At 46.9% G+C, this 17,127-nt stretch overlaps 1 protein-coding gene across 3 annotated transcripts; it reads right to left on the bottom strand.

Annotated features, from left to right (window-relative positions):
- Positions 1 to 466: 466 nt before the first annotated feature.
- On the bottom strand, positions 467 to 16,914 carry Erlin2 (ER lipid raft associated 2). Of its 3 annotated transcripts, XM_028768177.1 has the most exons (13): positions 16,634 to 16,692; positions 15,947 to 16,189; positions 15,595 to 15,716; positions 13,110 to 13,191; positions 11,713 to 11,759; positions 11,240 to 11,301; positions 10,968 to 11,093; positions 8,587 to 8,660; positions 8,393 to 8,451; positions 7,768 to 7,859; positions 6,570 to 6,659; positions 3,915 to 3,994; positions 467 to 3,572 (listed from the first exon to the last, which is right to left on the bottom strand). In XM_028768177.1, exons 3-13 carry the CDS (start codon positions 15,699 to 15,701, stop codon positions 3,372 to 3,374), a joined length of 1,020 nt encoding a protein of 339 aa, XP_028624010.1. In that variant the 5' UTR covers positions 15,702 to 15,716; positions 15,947 to 16,189; positions 16,634 to 16,692; the 3' UTR covers positions 467 to 3,371. The 3 variants fall into 3 exon arrangements, with proteins under 3 accessions (XP_028624010.1, XP_028624009.1, XP_028624011.1); XM_028768176.1 differs by lacking the exons at positions 15,947 to 16,189; positions 16,634 to 16,692 and adding an exon at positions 16,809 to 16,914; XM_028768178.1 differs by lacking the exons at positions 15,947 to 16,189; positions 16,634 to 16,692 and adding an exon at positions 16,524 to 16,560.
- Positions 16,915 to 17,127: the final 213 nt, after the last annotated feature.

The following is a 17,127-nucleotide window of genomic DNA, read 5'->3' as shown; positions in this document are numbered from 1 at the left end:
ATTCCACACTTGTTATTTAAAAGAAAATATCCAGCTAAATGCGAATTTCAGATAAAGTGCAAATTCTTCTATAAAAGTAGGTTTTGTGGAATATTCGGGATGGTATATAGGTTTTGTAAAGTTAACTAACATTTATCTAGTTACACTAGGGTAGACAGTTTGCCAGAGCCAGTCTGGGAGGTACCTACTTAAACTGATATCATATGAGTTTTGGGTCAACTGGGAATGCCTTTATCTTTTGGAGAAATGCGTTAATTCTGTTTGTTTTTGACATGGTCTCACTATGCAGACCAGGCTGGGCTCAAACAGATCCTCTTACTTGCATGCTGGAGCTAAAGACGTGTACCGCCATGCTGGCTAGAATACACATCACCTGAATATATCTTTAGGGAAAGCCTAAGAAGGAAGTTTGATTTCCATCACTTGTCCTAGTATCTACTGATAGGTTTTACTTTAATCAAAAAAGTAAAGACAAAAACCATTTTATTTAGCAAGACTGAAATTAAATCCAAGATATAAGTATATTCACATGTTGTCTGAAACAAATCCTGGAGCTATTAACCCAAGGTAATTTATCTAGTAGTATCATTTATGGAATAATTAATATAACAAGAATAATTTCTCAGTTATAAAGGCTCATTAATGCCCTTGGGGCACACTGAAAATAAATTGCTTTAACTATTCAATCACCACTTTACACAGAAGTAGAGATAAAAAGGAATGGAGTACAAACACATGATTGCCCATTACAGCTTTTATAAGGAAACAAACTGGCTAGAACCCCACTGAAGACAACGAAGTAAAGTTCACAGACAGAGTAGCTATTGTCCAGGTACAGTTTATCAAAGTCCAGCTGACGACAGACCAGGTCAGTAAGCACGGCTATCTCACCTTCACAAGATACACAGCCCCACAGATCGTTTACGAAACGATCCCCTTTTCAGAGTACTTCATTGCTCGGCCTCATGCAGTGGCTCCCTCCTCCTCCTCCTCAGTACCCACATTGAGTCCTCCACACCTATTTTTTAGTTATATAAAAATTATTAAACTTAGGCTTCCTTACAAACATATATTGAACCATATATTGAAAAGTGATTAAAAACTGTATGGAATATGAATTGCTTCTGCAACATTTAGTGAGTGAGAAGCATGCCACCAGGGTGGCTGTGCCCTGGGAAAGTCCTAAAAACTCAATTTTACAAACAGTTTTTTATTTTGACAGAAGTTCTACTTAAAAATAGCAGCCATGACTCCACTGCCTACAAAACTGCAGGCTTATCACATTTTATGTTTAGAATTCAAATGCTTTACAATCAGATTTTATAGTATTACAAAAAACAAGGTCACAAAGACATGGACTAGGTATCTCATGCTAAAAGACATCTGAGATCCATGATTTTACTGCTGTGACAGATACCAACAGCTACTGAATTTATGTCATGACATGAGGACATTTATGTTTTGTTAAAGAGGTGACATTAAAGGGTGGGGAGCCAGCAGTTGCAGCAGGACTTTCTTGTGGCTCTTTGTGGTGGGGGATGAGCTAGCATATCAGAACGTTAGTCACAGGGACTCTCAGGCCAGGAGGGTACTGTATGGCGGGACACCCTCACTCCTGCACTGACCCCACTGAAATAGTGTTCTCTGACGTTCATGTAGAAGAGAGGATGCTGGGTACAGCATGTTGCTCTCAACAAGTGATTAGCAGCAACAAATGGGAGAAAGAGGAGTTGGTTTGGGGGGGGCACTTTTGCAAAAGCCTTTGAGCACATTAAAATGTCCTTTCCAGGAACATTTTGTAGTTTGTACACAGTGAGGACAGAGTTAGTGGTTGGAGAAATTTCAGTCTGAGGAGTCAGGACAGAGAAGGGAACATCCGAAGTCAGCACAATGAACTCTGCCTCTTTCTGGGTGGACTGAATGCTTCCCAAATACTTGACTAGCCTGGTGCCACTTAGGAGCAAACTACTGGCCTTACAAAACCAAAACTGAGTGGGAATTGATGCCAGAAAATAGCATTTATAGTAGTCACCTAAGAGAGAACACCAGGTGCTTTGTGTGTGTGGGAGGATGGGGCAGGGAAGCAGCTAACAAGGCCAAGTCCTAAGCTAGAGCTGGTCATGGCTGCACAGGGTGCTGCCATGTCTGCAAATTAACTGCAGAACTGCCCTCACAAAGGTCTTCTGTGTGCACTCACCCAATGTCAGGATAAAAAAATGCCTTTCTTTCCTATCTGTTCTTCCCATTCTCAATTTCCTAGGGTCACTCAGGGTTTTCCTAACAAGCAATGAAAATCAAAACCCAGGATTCATTGCAGCCCACAGGGCATGGGTATGAACTCTGCCTTGCATCTCTGGAGTTGATTCTCAAGTGGCTGTCTGCTCTCTGGATCTAAAAGCTCTCTTTTTCAGTGTGTCAGACAAACCCCTAGCACAGGCCATAGTAGGCCATAGGCACTACTACTCAGATGTCTACTGGCTGGGCCCTTCCCCTCCACAGTGTTAAGAGCTCTTCAGTGAAGAATCTCCATAATGATAAAGATGTTTGGTCTCAAAAGTATACGTACGCTTACTTAGCCAGATAGTACTACAGTGCTAAGTGCTGTATGGAGCTAAGTCACCAGCTAGTGGAGCACTTGTTTGTTCCCATCTTAATGCTGAGTGCAACTACTGAATACATTATTCAAGAAGAAATCAAATCACAGATCAGGTCAAAGTACTGAAAAGGAGTGTGTGCTGTGACCAAGCCCTGCTGTGGTGAGTCAGCAAACACTAGGGCAGAGTACAGTGTGTAGAAAACCTTGCAAAACCTAGCACCAAGTTCTTCCTAAAAAGGGCTCAAGACAGCTTAACTCTAGAGTAATGCACTCAGTCAAAAAGCCCAGCAGGCAATGCTCTCTGTAGTTGATGGTCCACAGCAGACGGCCCTTCCGTTACGAGCCTCACATGCAGACATTGCCTACATTAGAGGCAAGGGAGAGAACTGTGGAGTACATTTTCCCATGAAGGAAATGAAACCATGAGGAGGCAGCACCACACTCTCCCTCTTCATATGGACAGTATCCTCAGTTAAGTCAGCTTCAACGTGACAAAGTTGGTGTCTGCAGGTCAGAGGTCAAATCTATGGTGTACACACCTTATCAGAAGTCATACAACTTACTTACCTGAATTAAAAATAAACCCAAAATACAATTGTCTATCTGCTCTCCCTTCCCAGAAGGGGGTAAGTTAGAGTCCATTTCTTCCTTTTCTTAACCACAGTAATGAAGAGTCAAGGAAGGTAGTGTGGAAAGGAGAAGCACTCTGTCTCATCTTAAAAAATAAAGATCTCTCTAAGCTGCACAATCAGAGGTTACATACATGTTTTTTTCTTCAATTATCCTTTGTGGTTGCCTCTAGGGGCTCATCTTCGAGGCCAAAGTCCAGCTTGTCACTCAGTCCCTCAAACTGCTTGCCCAGACCACCTGCAGAATCCATAAACATGTTGGGGATGTCTTTGCCGAAGTAAATCTTGCTGTTGGAAGCAATGGCCTTGTACTTCATCAGCTGCAGGTATTCTGGGGTCAGCTTGAGCTGTGATACAAAAGAAGAGAGCTTAGGGGAGATGACCCCAGAGAGGAATTTCATCTGGAGAGGGGATATGTCAAGCAGATATGCGTCTTCCACTTTTCATGGCCTTCCTGTTACCCAGAAATCATTTTTTTCCGAAAGAAAATAATCTAAGCTCTTATGACAGAGTAGCAACAGTTTCAAGAGTTTCCGTGTTTGACACAAACATGAAGCTTCTATTAAGGCCTCCTACACAAGAGGAGTGCCTGTCTCACCTAGCAGAGGCTCCTCAGTCCTGTTGTGAGGGCTCTGGGTAGTGAGCAGCAAAGGCAAGCACATCCTCAGGATGGTGGGTCAGGCCTTTACCTTATTTGCTTCTGCAATCTTCAGAGCAGTGTAGCACTCGGCATCGGCCTTCGCCTTCTCCCGGGCCAGAAATGCAGCATCTAAGGGGTGAAGGGTGCAGGGACTGGATCAAGTACAAAACCATGGGAAGGTACAGAAGCCTGTTGTCTGGGGGCTGGCAATTACAGCTCAGTGGTATAGATAGCACTTGCCCAGCATATGTAAGCCCAGGTTCCATTCCTGGTACTGCAGAAAACAAAAAAGCCAACAAAGACATTTTCTGGTCTCCATGGCCTTGGAGAGATCATTTTTTGTTTTTTGTTTTTTTTTTGTTTGTGTGTGTGTGTGTGTGTGTGTGTGTGTGTGTGTGTGTTTTGTTTCTGAAATGGTCTCACCTTATAGCTAGGCTAGCATTGGACTATGCAGACTTACTGTTAGCACAGAGAAACCATTTCTCTAAAAGAAAGTAATCTGAGATCTTCACAACAGGGTAGCAAGAGTTTCAGTTTACTACAAAAGGACACCTCCACTGCGGTTTCACAGTGTATGGATGTATACTATGTATATGACGCCTCCACTGCGGTTTCTCAGTGTATGGATGTATACTATGTATATGACGCCTCCACTGCGGTTTCTCAGTGTATGGATGTATACTATGTATATGACGCCTCCACTGTGGCTTCATAGTGTATGGATGTATACTATGTATGTGGCATCACCCTGACTCTGCCTTTCCAGTGCTGGGAGTACAAACATATACTGCCATGCATGTCATGGGTCTACCTAAGATTGAATACCACAAATGTCAAATAGCTTAAGACCCTTTCCCCAACGTTCATTTCACTTCCTCAAAGTCTCTAACAGTGATTAAGGTGGCTAGTTCTAGATTTCTGCATGCTGGTCCAGAGGAGCGCTGCTTGGATCCAGACCCGCTCCAGTGCATCATGTAGTAGTGCCCTCCCCGCTCAGCTCTGAGCCCCACGGCCTGGGCATGTGCCAGCCGCACAGTCACAAGGAAATACTCAAGGACACTAGTTGGGGACTCAGGGTTATGGTTGTTTTTGTTTCCTTTCCACCATTTAAAAATATTAAGACCTTGTCATTATTCCATCGCTTATTGAGGAGGGGTGGGGCATGGACAGCAGGGCACGTGAGTGGAGGTGAGAGGACAACTTAGGGAACTCAGGACTCTCCTTCTGTCATGATCAAACTCGGGCTGTCAGGACTGGCATGACTGCTTTTGCTGCTGAGCCATCTTGCTGGCCGGTTGCTGGTGGTTTTGAGACAGTTTGTCTATGTAATCCAGTCATCCCAATAAGGAGGTAAGTACAATGACCCATTTTACAAAAGACTTATTTTTAATTATGTGGATCTGTGTGTAAGTGCAGATGTCTACGGAACCACGAAGTGTCAAGTCCTTCTGGAGTGGGATTTATAGGTGGCTGTGACCTGCACAATGTGTGCACTGGTTACTGGACTCAGTCCTCTGGAAGAGCAATAAACTCTGATAGCGGCTGCGCCTCTCAGCCCCATGACACACATTTACAGGAAATGAAAGCACTGTTTACCAAGAGCTCCCGGGCGAGAGCCCACGGATCTGTGACATCCTCATTTGCAGGGACTCGGTAGGTCCCTGCAAACCCTGCAGGCTCCACAGTGAGTGGATAATTACATGGAACACTGTGGCCCGAAGCTTGCATGGGGATCACTGACAGAAGGCACTACATGAAGCACGGTGACAGTAGTGGGGACGTCAGGGCTCGGGAGGGGACTGTAGGTGAGCAACGGCTGGAAGCTAGTGATCAACACTTCTCAGCTCTAGAGCTGCACGTGCTGGAAAGTGTTGTCACCAAGGCTAACTTAATGTCTGCACTGACCTGGAGAGCAAACTCTAAGATGAAAACATGTAACCAACTGACTCGGCTCCCCTAGCAGTGGCTTGCTGTGGATGGCAGTGTGTATCAACGTGCCTGGCTCTAGAGGGCTTCTGAAGAAGAGAGAGCGAAGGCAGGGGAGAGCGGCTGCCTGGGTCCAGTGTCGGTGCTCAGAGACATGTTAGACTGAGCTCCAGGGAAAGCAGGGGCTGCTAGAGCTTTCCTTCTCTTTCTCTTCTTCTTCTTGTCTCTTTTCTCTTTTGAGCCAGAGCTACTTGCTCTGTAGCCCAGGATGTCCTCTAACCCACCACCCCCTCTGCCTTTACCCTAGGTGTGAGACTTTAGGACTATATTACCGTGCCTGGACTGACACCCTGGCTCCCAGCACTAGCTAGTTAGTTATAAACATTTATTTATGTGTATGTGTGCTCGTGCAAGCATGCCATGGTGAGTGTACAGAGGTCAGGTGACAACTTCCAGGGGCTGGCTCTCTCTTCCACCCTGGGGCTAGTCAGTATCAAATGCAGGTCCTCGGGTTTGGCAGCAAGCATTTTTACCATCTCATCCACCCTTCATTTCTCTTTTCATTCCCAAGAAAATGCCCAGTGCATAATCAACACAAGCAACACTTGCTGAGCCAGTATTCCCTTGCTTCCTGTCAGCAATGGTTGAAAGTTCTAACCCTGCATCTAAGCAGAGAAGAACTAGTATTTCAAAGACATCATAACACCCGAAACAGAAAGATGAGCTCAGGAAATAACTGAGGCACCCAAGCTCCGGACACGACATCATGAGTGCTTACCTTCAATTTCTGAAATCTTCTTCTCTGTCTCCTTCTCCATCACCTTCTGCCCATAGGTGATTTCTGCAACCTGTGCCACTTTTTCTGCCTCTGAGGGAATAAAGCGGAGAAATGATTTAGTGCTGACATGCTAAAAGCTTGGCTACAGAGGTGAGATGGCTCAGTGGGTAAAGGTGCTGCTGCCAAGCCTGCTGATCCAAGTTCAATGCCAGGACCCATGTGGTGGAAGGAGAACTAGTCCCCACAGGTTGTCCACTAGGGTCCACATAAGCACCATGGCATGCACGTGCCCACACACTTACACACAAATAAATGGAAAAACAAAAGACCTCGATTGACTGTACCTGTCCCCTGATCTGAACGCCCTAATACCTGAATGGGTTTGCTCAGATAGAGCCAAGTCCACAGAGGGCAGCTGCAATGGGCACACCTGAGCAAAGACGAATGTCCCCGTGAGCACAGGATCACAGTGTCAGCATCAAACAGTAACCAAAGGAGCTGACTCAGGAGAAAAGCATGCTTTAGGGAAGTCAGGGAGATGACCTGACGTCTCTCCCACGGCAGCCTTTTAAAGAGTAAGTTCTCTCTGACAGTCACTTTAGGAAACAGCTCGGGGTGACTGGGGCTCCAATGTCTTCTCTTATTTGCCACAAGGCCGTGGACACATGGACAAATCACTGAGCTCAGTGAAACAAAGCACGCACCTCACGATGCTGGCTGGGTACAAGCGCTCGCTTGCCAGGCAGTCGGCAACCACCGTCCACAGTGGGAGGAGCATCCTGGAATCTGTTCTCTGACCTCCACAGCTGTGCCATGGCATATGAGCTCCTACTTAAACGCACATCTCCCCAACTTCCACCCACCCCCACAGAATAAAAAATAATAATTAAGAAATCAAATGAACAAGAAATCCAAGCAAATGACAGCCCTTTCCTCTGGAGGTGACGACAAGGGCATTATTTCACACATCAAGTTCTCAGTGAATGGCAGTCGGTCCTTCCATTTCAGAGATACAAATTCAAGACTCAGTATCTGTGTCCACGATCTGGTAATTTCCTCTTGGCTCCTGGGGATATGAACGCCATCCCAGCACACCAGAAGCATTTTGAGGGACTTAACCATGCCCTGGCCTTCCTTACAGCATCCCACCATTCCCAACCCTTCATCCCTGAATGGGGACTAGAGAACCAACACAGACCGATGAGGGCCTTCTTCCGCTCTGTTTCTGCCTCCTTCTCCACCACCTTCTGTTTCTGGGCTGCGATGAGGAGCTTCGTCTTCTCGCTTTCCCTGGAAGGAAAAAGCATGCTGCTGTGAGACTGTGTGGGAGGGCTAGGGGACTCCGTGCTCCCTGCAGGACCTGACTCTGGCTGAGGAGAAGCACGCTCTGTACTCTCCCCTGCAAAGCTTCTCAGTGGCTCGGCCTTTATGCTGATCTGCTGCATACAATCAGACGGCTTTCTTTTGTGTCCCAGCTACTCAGGAAGCTGAGGTAGAAGGACGGCTTAAGCATAGGAGCTTGGGACTAGCCTGGACACTTAACAAGACCCTCTCTCAGAGCAAAATAACAGAAACATAAACGACTTTAATAAAGTAGACCTACTTGTCTGCCCCTGAATCTCCAGTGCTAGGATTCTCTCCCCTTTTCAAAGCACCACTGCTCTCCAGGGCTCTTCTACGGCCCTGAGGGCTGACATGCCCACCCAACCTTCTAGTACAGCACACTAACATGCTAAGGGACAGGAACAAAATCAGAGCTTGTGGCTCTGGGCTGGGCTAGGCTGGACACTCATAGCAGTCAGCTTAGGCCAGGGAATACTCACATCAACTCATAGTTCCTGCGGATTGCCTCAGGTATATTGGGCTTTGTCACTCGTACAGCCTGGAGAAGGGCACAAATAACAACTGATGGAAGATGACAATGGTCAGGAACATGAGCTCCGATGAACTAGCAGAGCTCCCCTTGAGAGAGCACACAGTGTCAAATACAGGTACTCCCCACTGAGGCAATGCTTACCTGGATAACAAGCCCAGGGGCCATGGAGGTTAGGTCCTGTTGCAAAGCCAATTTGAGGTTTTCATCGATTTGGTCTGGAATCAAGAAAGACAAAATGGAACTCTTAAACTGCCTAGGTAGGGAGATAAGAGTGTGGGGAAAGCACCAGCAAAACTGCTAGCTCACTGTCGTCTTTCCAGCACAGTGTACATTCCTAAACCAGAATCCTAAGGTGAGACCCTAGAACAGTCCTCTATGAAAGACAAATACAGCAGTAATCCATGACTCTGGCTTCAAAATAGAGTCCCCTCAATGTTTAAAGCATCAACCATACTTTTCAGGGTCCTAAGCTTAAGAAACAAGAAATAGCTTAAAAACGTCTTGAGAAGCCCTTCTTTTATTTTTTATTTTTTTATTTTTATTTTTTGGTTTTCGGAGACAGGGTTTCTCTGTGTAGCCCTGGCTGTTCTGGAACTCACTCTGTAGACCAGACTGGCCTCGAACTCAGAAATCCACCTGCCTCTGCCTCCCAAGTGCTGGGATTGAAGGCGTGCACCACCACTCCCCGGCAAGAAGCCCTTCTAAAATGGCACCCTGACCTCCTCTGTCAACAGCAAGACTAAAGCTGCCTCTCTGGCCTGGGCTTCCTTTTCCTGCCTTCTACCACCGAGATCTCACTGAGCTGCTGGGAAGAGTCAACAGAAGCAGGCTGGGATAGCTGAGCAGAACCAACACTATTACTGTCAGCTGCCACATGCTTTAGTCAGCTGTGCCCAAGCCGAAGCTTCTGAGAACAGCGAGTCTCCTTCCTTTTCGGGATTTCAAACTGAGGACAGTGGAAGCTAGCTAGCAACCAAATCATGAGCTTTTGGTTTGGGGGTGGGGTGGGGAGTGGCAAAGCAGCAGAACACTTTCTGGTCATGCACAACTCTGGCCCTGGATTCCACCTAGTAACTAACGCACATGAGCACTCGCACACACACACACGCGCACACACACACACACACACACACACACACACACACACACACAGACACACACACAGACACAGACACACAGACACACACACACACACACGCACAGGTGCAGGTGGGGGAAGGGAAGGAACACCTGCTTAATTACTATGTTTTGATTGTTACAATGTTAAAACTATTCTCACCTGCCCTATGTAGGCAAGGACTTGTCATGTCTCTACATGTGAGTATGTTCTCACAAGCCTCTTAGTATTGAGCAAGAGAAAGCATAAAATTAGCACCTCCATCTGATATGGGCTTAAGAGTACAAGAAGAAATAAATACCATGCTGGTTTATTTTTGTCAACATAACACAAATGAGAGACAACTGGGAAAAAGGAACCTCAACTCAAGATCTGCTTCCACCAGACTAACCTGCCAGGCATGTTATAGAGGCATTTCTTGATTATGACAGATAGATGTGGGAGGGCCCAGACCACTGTGAGCATGCCACCCCAAGCACGTGGTCCCGGACTCTATAAAAACCGCACACAGTGAATTGTGAAAAGCAAGCCAGTAAGCAGTACTCTGCACTGCCTCTAGTTTCTGCCTCCAGTTCCTGCTCTGACTTCCCTTAATGACAGATCTTGATGTGGACGTATAAACCCTACCCTTGTGTCCTTACTTCTAAGCAGGGACCCACCACTCTCACCACACTACACTGGCTTCCCTGCACTCAGTGGGAAGACCACTCAATGGCAGGGCGGGTGGGCTGTGGGAGGGGTCTGGCTGCAACAGCTCTCTTGTGTGTTCTTGCTTTGGCCCCAGGAGGGTTTGTCCAAGTCTAGCTGATGTCCCTGGGAGGCCTAGAGACAGGTGGAGAGTAGGTGCAGGGGACAGGGGAAAAGGCATGGGGATGGCAGGAGTGGAGGAAGGAGAAGCTACGGATGTACTGTATGAGAGAAGAAACACCTTTAAAAAGAGTACGTTAGGCTGCATGCCTTGTAAGACTCCTCTAGAAACCACTGCGTTCTGTTTTGGGGCAGTGAGGACATTTCCGTTCCAGTCCACTGTCAAGCCAGCAGTGGCGGCTCTATCCACTCTCACTCCAAGGCGTATGTCTGACTCCTCCAAGGATATTCCCACTGTTCTTAACTTCTTTTCTTTTTTTTTGGGGGGGGGTTATTTATTTAGAAAAAGTCTTACTTTGTAGCCCAGGCTGGCCTTCAACTTGCTTTTCTACTGCTTCAGCTTCCTGAATACTGGGATTACAGGTATAGACAACACACTGGGCTGTTCTTGATACTATCTGGAGCCCTTTTTGTGACGGGCTGCTGTGTCTCCCCCCCCCCCCCCCATTCTGTGGTGTGGTGGCTCAGAAGCAGACAGACGGGGTTGCTGGAGCCTGACTGTCCTCAGGGAGGGGGTGGAGTGGCACCATGCTCTTACCAAACAGCTCGATATAGACTTCCTGAAGTGTGTGAACGCTGCAGAACTGGTTCAGCTCGTGATGGATCTTGTTGAAGATGAGGGCCTTGTCATAGTCTGCAGTATAGTTCTTCACTATGTCATACACTGTGGGCAAGGCGAGGAGGGCTCAGTGTAAGAAAAGCCAAGACTTCAAACTTCTCAGAACGGTCTCAGCGTCTGTACTTCTCAGTTCTTGTGGGGCTCAGACAAATGGTGTGTGCACAGGTGTATGGACAAGCCAGAGGACATACCTGCATTTGGGACCAGGAAGTTCACCACTTCAATTCTGTCAAAGTAGATCATCACACCACCACTATTGGAGAAAGAAGTGACAAAGATGTTACCAGAGAGCTCTGGAATCTGGTGAACTCTCCTAAGGAATGACTTCAGACACATGAGTGAACAATAGGAGGACAGTGTTTGTGCACTATGAGGCAGCTCACATCTCTGAGCAGATGTGCAGAGCTTCTGACCTGCACAAGGAAACAGGAAGACCTTTGCAGTGTCAGGAAAGAAAGGGTAGTTCCTATCTTCTGAGTCACTAGCATCTTCTGACAAAGCAAGTGAGTAGGTTTTCAGAGAGCCCTGGGTGCCTGCAGTCTGCCTCTCATCAGAGCTTCACTTCAGTCTGCCCTGCCTTTCCCTCACACCGTCTCTCCCGGTGGCCACCCGTCTCTGGTCACTTACTTGCTGGGGTTCAGCAGCCTTACTCTGGGTACCTTACCTGGTTCCACATGGTACGTTCTTCACTTCATCGGTTTGGAGCGTGGTCTGGAGACAGAGGAAACATCAACTAATGTACAACAGGCACGGACAAAGAGGCCCACCTACTATTTGGAAGGCCCAAAGCCTGTCCTCCTAACTGATGGCTTGATTAGATTGAGCGTCTCGCTTGCTAAACATGACTGTTTCATCCAGCACTGTGTACAGGCTGCAACTTGAAACCAAGTAAAAGTGCTTACTCTTGTGTCACTGTACGTGAAGCATATATGGACGGGCAGGATCATAAAAAACAAACAAACAAAAACCCCCAAAAAAAACAAAAGACAGTTTGGAGCCCGAAGTGTGATTTTACTAGTGCTGAAGCGGCAGACTCATTTCCCACCAGTTTCAGAATACAGGACCCGCCCAGCATCACCGTGAGACTCAGATGAGCAAAAACTACCCAAAGTCCTGTGGAGTCCACAGAGCAAGGCAAAGGGAAGATGGGTGTTCTGCTGGGTTAATTTAATTTTCTTTCACTCTTTTGTGTTGGGAATTGAGCTCAGGGCCTGGTATAAGCTAGCCTCTATCTCTAAGTGACATCCCCTAGTCCCTTGCTGGGTTGACTTTAAAAGTTATTTTTAAAGTCTGAGTTTTCATAGTTGGATACACTTTTTAAAAATGTATAATTTATTTTTATTTACATTACTGTTTTGTCTGCATGAACAAGAGAATAGGATTAGCTGGAACAGGACTTACAGACATTTGTGAGCTGTGAGCCATCATGTGCCTACTGGGAATTGAACCAGGCTCCTCTGGAAGAACAGACAGTGTTCTTTAACTACTGAGCCATCTCTCCAGCCCCATCTTAGTTGGATATACTTTAGAGATGCTTAGACTACCTGAGTCAGGGGAGGTCAGCTACAGTCTATCTTACTGATTTTACATGGCATCTGTCCTTACCCAACCAAACCTTCCTCCCCATGAAATTATATTTACAGTTTTGAATTTCAAACAAGTACAAGCAAAATTCCATGTTTTATTTACAGCTGTCACGGTAACCTGTGATTTAATATGCACACACATTTGACTTTTCTTCTAAACATTCATTAAAGAAAAATTCTTTAGCGCCACCCCAAAAGTGAGGAAATAATTTCCATTTGGGGTTGATAGCTCAAAGTGAAGCAATGGCTTCATTCAACTATTTCAGTGATCAAGTGATACTATGTAAGACTCTCTGACTCTCTGTCTCCCTGTGTGTGTGTGTGTGTGTGAGAGAGAGAGAGAGACACAGAGAGAGCCTTTAAGTCGGTCACTGAAAAGGTCTAACACCGTGTAACATCTAAGTAACTTCCAGTTGTGTATTAGTCTACAGCCCAAACTGTACTGATCCAGCCACTCCCCACGAGCCGCTCGTACCTGCACAGACTTATAGGAGGTGATGAACGGGAGCATGAGGTGGAAGCCCGGGCCACTGGTGGAGGTCAGCAGGGCACCACCTCTGCAGAGGAGGAGAAAGGCAGGGTCAGTATCCCGAGAGGGCCCTGAGACCAGAGGTTCTCAACCTGTGGGTTCCAACCCGTGTGGTCAAGCAACTCTTTCCCAGGGTTTACACTACAGTTCATAACAGTAGCAAGATGTCAGATATAAAGTAGCAATGAACATAATTGTGTGGTGACTCTATTAAAGGGTCACAGTATTAGGAAGGTTGTGAACCGCTGCCTTAGATCAAGACTTACAGGACCCCCCCATCTCTAGTCCTATAAACATTGAATGTAGAGTGACATGTCTACCCCTTCCCCCCTTCTTCCATGGCAACAGTCTAGGAAGCCTGACGGAAAACAGGAAACCATCAGTCAAACTTTCCCACCAGAGAAGTAAGTACATAGCCTAAGGAAACTAAAGTCAGCAGAATCCCTGGCTACACACTGGGTCAGAGAGAAGTCTGTCAGAGCTGCTGGGCCTGTGGTGGTCACCAGAATGTTCTACCCAGTTTCAACGAGCAGCATTACTGTTAGAGTCCAGTGACATGGACAATTAAAGGAATATTTTTTTGGAGGCAGAGCTAGGGTTGAACCTAGGGCATCACACATTCTAGTACTCTACCATTATGAGTTACACCTTGCTCCTTAAATATACTTTAGCAGGAAGTGACAAGAACTCCATGAGAGAATAGGCAAGTAGAATTTTTTTAATGGAGAAGGATCTTTACAAGTTTCAGTCCAACTTAAAGCAAGAGCGTAGTCCACATGGCTTTACCTCACCAAGTTCCAGAATTATCTGGGGACTGTCATATGATATCTCACCATTTTTAAGACAGAAATCTTGCTACATAGCCCTGATTTGCCTAGTACTTGCTATGTAGCCCAGGCTGACCTAAAACTCATAGTAATCTTCTTGTCCTAGCCCTAACCCAAGTGGTAAGATTACTGGTGTTGAGCCATTATACTTGGTTCAAGAATAATTTTAAAGTCATTTCAATACATATAAAATATATAATATATAATTGACAGATTTCTAATCAAGTTGTATGTGACAAAACTCAAAGTTTCTGGGGAACATGACAGCTGATGGTAGAGATAGATTAACATGAGAGGAAACTCAATAAAGTTCACACGGCTGTGCTGGCTGGTCTGTGTCCACTTGACACAAGCTGGAGTGATCACAGAGAAAGGAGCTTCAGCTGAGGAAATGCCTGCATGAGATCCAGCTGTAAAGCATTTTCTCAATTAGTGATCAAGGGTGGGAGGGCCCAGCCCATTGTGGGTGATGCCATCCCTGGGCTGGTGGTCCTGGGTTCTATAAGAAAGCAAGCTGAGCAACCCAGGGGAAGCAAGCCAGTAAGTAACATCCCTCCACGGCCTCTCCATCAGTTCCTGCTTCCTGACCTGCTTGAGTTCCAGACCTGACTTCCTTTGGTGATGAACAACAATGTGGAAGTGTAAGCTGAATAAACCCTTTCCTCCCCAACTTGCTTCTTGGTCATGACGTTTGTGCAGGAATAGAAACCCTGACTAAGACAATTTCTTTTTTTAATATATGTTTTTAAATTCAGGATCTTGAGTATGTTAGTCAGACGCTTTTCCACAGAGCTACAACTCTAATGATCATTTAGTGCTTGTTACTGGCAGTCCATAAATAAGTATTATGGGGCTCATATAAAAGGGGGGGTCAAGATGACCCCCTTTATTGACACACACCTTTAATCCTAATACCTGGGAAGCAGAGGCACAAAGAGCTGAGTTCAAGTCAGTCTGGTCTACAGCATTCCAGGCAAACCAGAGCTACACAGCGAGACCCTGTCTCAGAGGAGGTGGTGGTGTCATATAGGCTTACAGCAAGGGCTGGGGGTATATTTAGTGGTAGAGCAATTACCCAGCACGCATTAGCCTGTGAGTTTGATCCTCAGCACCACAAACCAAACAATTAGTCACGCAAATTCCCCTTCTAAAGCCTAAAATGAAAACCGTGGTCAGAGAAGTCACTGGAAAGTAACTCAAGATTATTTAGGAGTCACTTCCTCGGAAGCTGCCTCGATACAAATCATCCTGCAAAGCCTTTAAACCTTTTTGAAATATTCACTTTAAAACAGTCTCTCAAGTTAGCAGAGTACACTTCTCAAATTGCCATCAAGAACTGGGACTATGTCAACTTTTGGAAAGGCAACCTTGCAGTGTGGAGGCAAGGCTCTTCAAGGGATGCAAGAGAAAACTATGTCAGAGATGAACTTGAAAGAGTTCAGATTCCTTCAGATTCTGTCTTTAAACCCACAAATCCATATCAACAACACCTTAAAAAACTAAAGACAATTTTAAGTTTACAAATATAGATAACGACACACGTGCACCCTTACTCATGGCCATTGGCTTAAGAGCTGTAAAGGAGCCCCCTGTCTCTGCCTTACCTGTAATATACTCCAATATGTCCCTCTTCTATTTTGTGCACAGCTGAGAAGAGAGACGCACAAAAGAAACTGGAAGCCACCGCCACAACTGCTCCCAACTGAGCCATCAGTGAACCTGTATCCTAGAGATAAGATACGGGACAATGTGTGGTCTGACGGATGGGACGGCCACTGCAGCATCGAGGGTAGCTCATGGAAAGTGATTTCCCAGGCAGCCTGTTATAGTAGATACACACTACTAGCCAGATCTATAACTCACTGTATCCTGTTCTCGGTCAACACTCCGTTCCTTAATAGTGGGAGTATAACTGACGTCGAAGGGAAGGGGCACTAGTTCCAGACACTGCTATACCTAAGGGAGAGTCGGTGTCAGTTGGGCAGGGTTCAAAACACAGCCTTCTCTTCACTCCTCGTTAATGTGTTGTCAACGGAGCCACTTAATACGAGTAAGGAAGAGAGGCAGCTGCAGTGTGTTGGCCCAAATTACAGAGGATGTCAAATGACAGGCAGCTGTGGCTGTGTATTTCTGGTCAGAACCTCCTACTTCTAATTGCCTGCCATTTCGAAGGAAACCACCAGTCATTCCCTTGGGACCCTAGGGAGAGAGAGACAGCAAGCAACTGAGTTCCGACGTAGGATTGATTCTCTGGTCTGTCATCTACCCTGGACAGATCTCTTAATAAAACTGAAACACATTCTCTCTTATACTTTGCTCCCAAGCCCCATGGCTATAGGAAACGGGATGTCTCAGGCTGGAGACTCTGGACTACTCCTGGGGGTGGAGGGTGGGGTGGTGTCCCAAAACGTCCGCCAGAGTTACTTGTAGAAACTCATTTCCTGAACACCGAATGGTCTGGAAAAACTACAGTGAGGGACGGGCGCACCGGCACCGGGCACGGATTCCACCTCTCAGGTCTAACTTATTTTACCGTAGCGGCCTTCAGCTACCAGGCAGCAATAGTGTCCTCTCTGCAAATGTCCTCACTACCACCCCACGACACCTCTTGCCCTTTCCCCGCCCCTCCTCCGCGAGACAGACACGTCTGAGAGCTTCCGCTCGGATCGGCTTAAGGACCCGTGGGCAGAGGACTGGACAGATAGGAGTTCTTTCTGCTCCCAGGAAGGGGGATAGAGCTCCGGAGCTCAGCACGTCAAGCTCCAGCCCCCGAGCCTCAGCGAGGCCGAACGTGCACTGAGGGGCGGGGGCCGCGTACCAGGCTGTCCCTCCAGGCGCTCCGTACACGTCTGAACCCCCCGTGCAACCGTAGAAACCGCCACACCCCTCAGCACGCTACTTCCTTCCGGGCCAGTCGCTTCGATGACGCCATCAGTCCGCGCAAAAAAGACCCCGCCCACACCCCTGGGCTCGTGTGCCCGCCCCGCCCCGTGAGCTGCGAGCCGCAGTGTTCGGCGGTGGCGCCAGGGGGCGCTCGCGAGCCGACCCGGTGGCTGCAGACCTGGGATTGCCGGGCTTTAGGATGCCCAAGGCACAGGTGCCCAGAGTTGGCATAGTGGGCTTCGGACACCACGGCT

This window comes from Grammomys surdaster, unplaced genomic scaffold (genome assembly GCF_004785775.1).
Source record: "Grammomys surdaster isolate TR1022 unplaced genomic scaffold, NIH_TR_1.0 185, whole genome shotgun sequence".
Classification (NCBI taxonomy): Eukaryota; Metazoa; Chordata; class Mammalia; order Rodentia; family Muridae; genus Grammomys; species Grammomys surdaster.
This window is presented reverse-complemented; position numbering and strand designations above follow the sequence as displayed.

What these genes read in the sequence shown, in the direction of transcription:
- Erlin2 (XM_028768176.1), bottom strand. Translation starts at nt 15,701, where the DNA reads ATGGCTCAGTTGGGAGCAGTTGTGGCGGTGGCTTCCAGTTTCTTTTGT. An exon ending in CCCCTGGGCTTGTTATCCAG is followed by an intron (nt 8,452 to 8,586) that starts GTAAGCATTGCC and finishes GCCCTTCTCCAG; the next exon opens with GCTGTACGAGTGACAAAGCC. An exon ending in CGCAGGAACTATGAGTTGAT is followed by an intron (nt 7,860 to 8,392) that starts GTGAGTATTCCC and finishes TTTTCCTTCCAG; the next exon opens with GGAAAGCGAGAAGACGAAGC.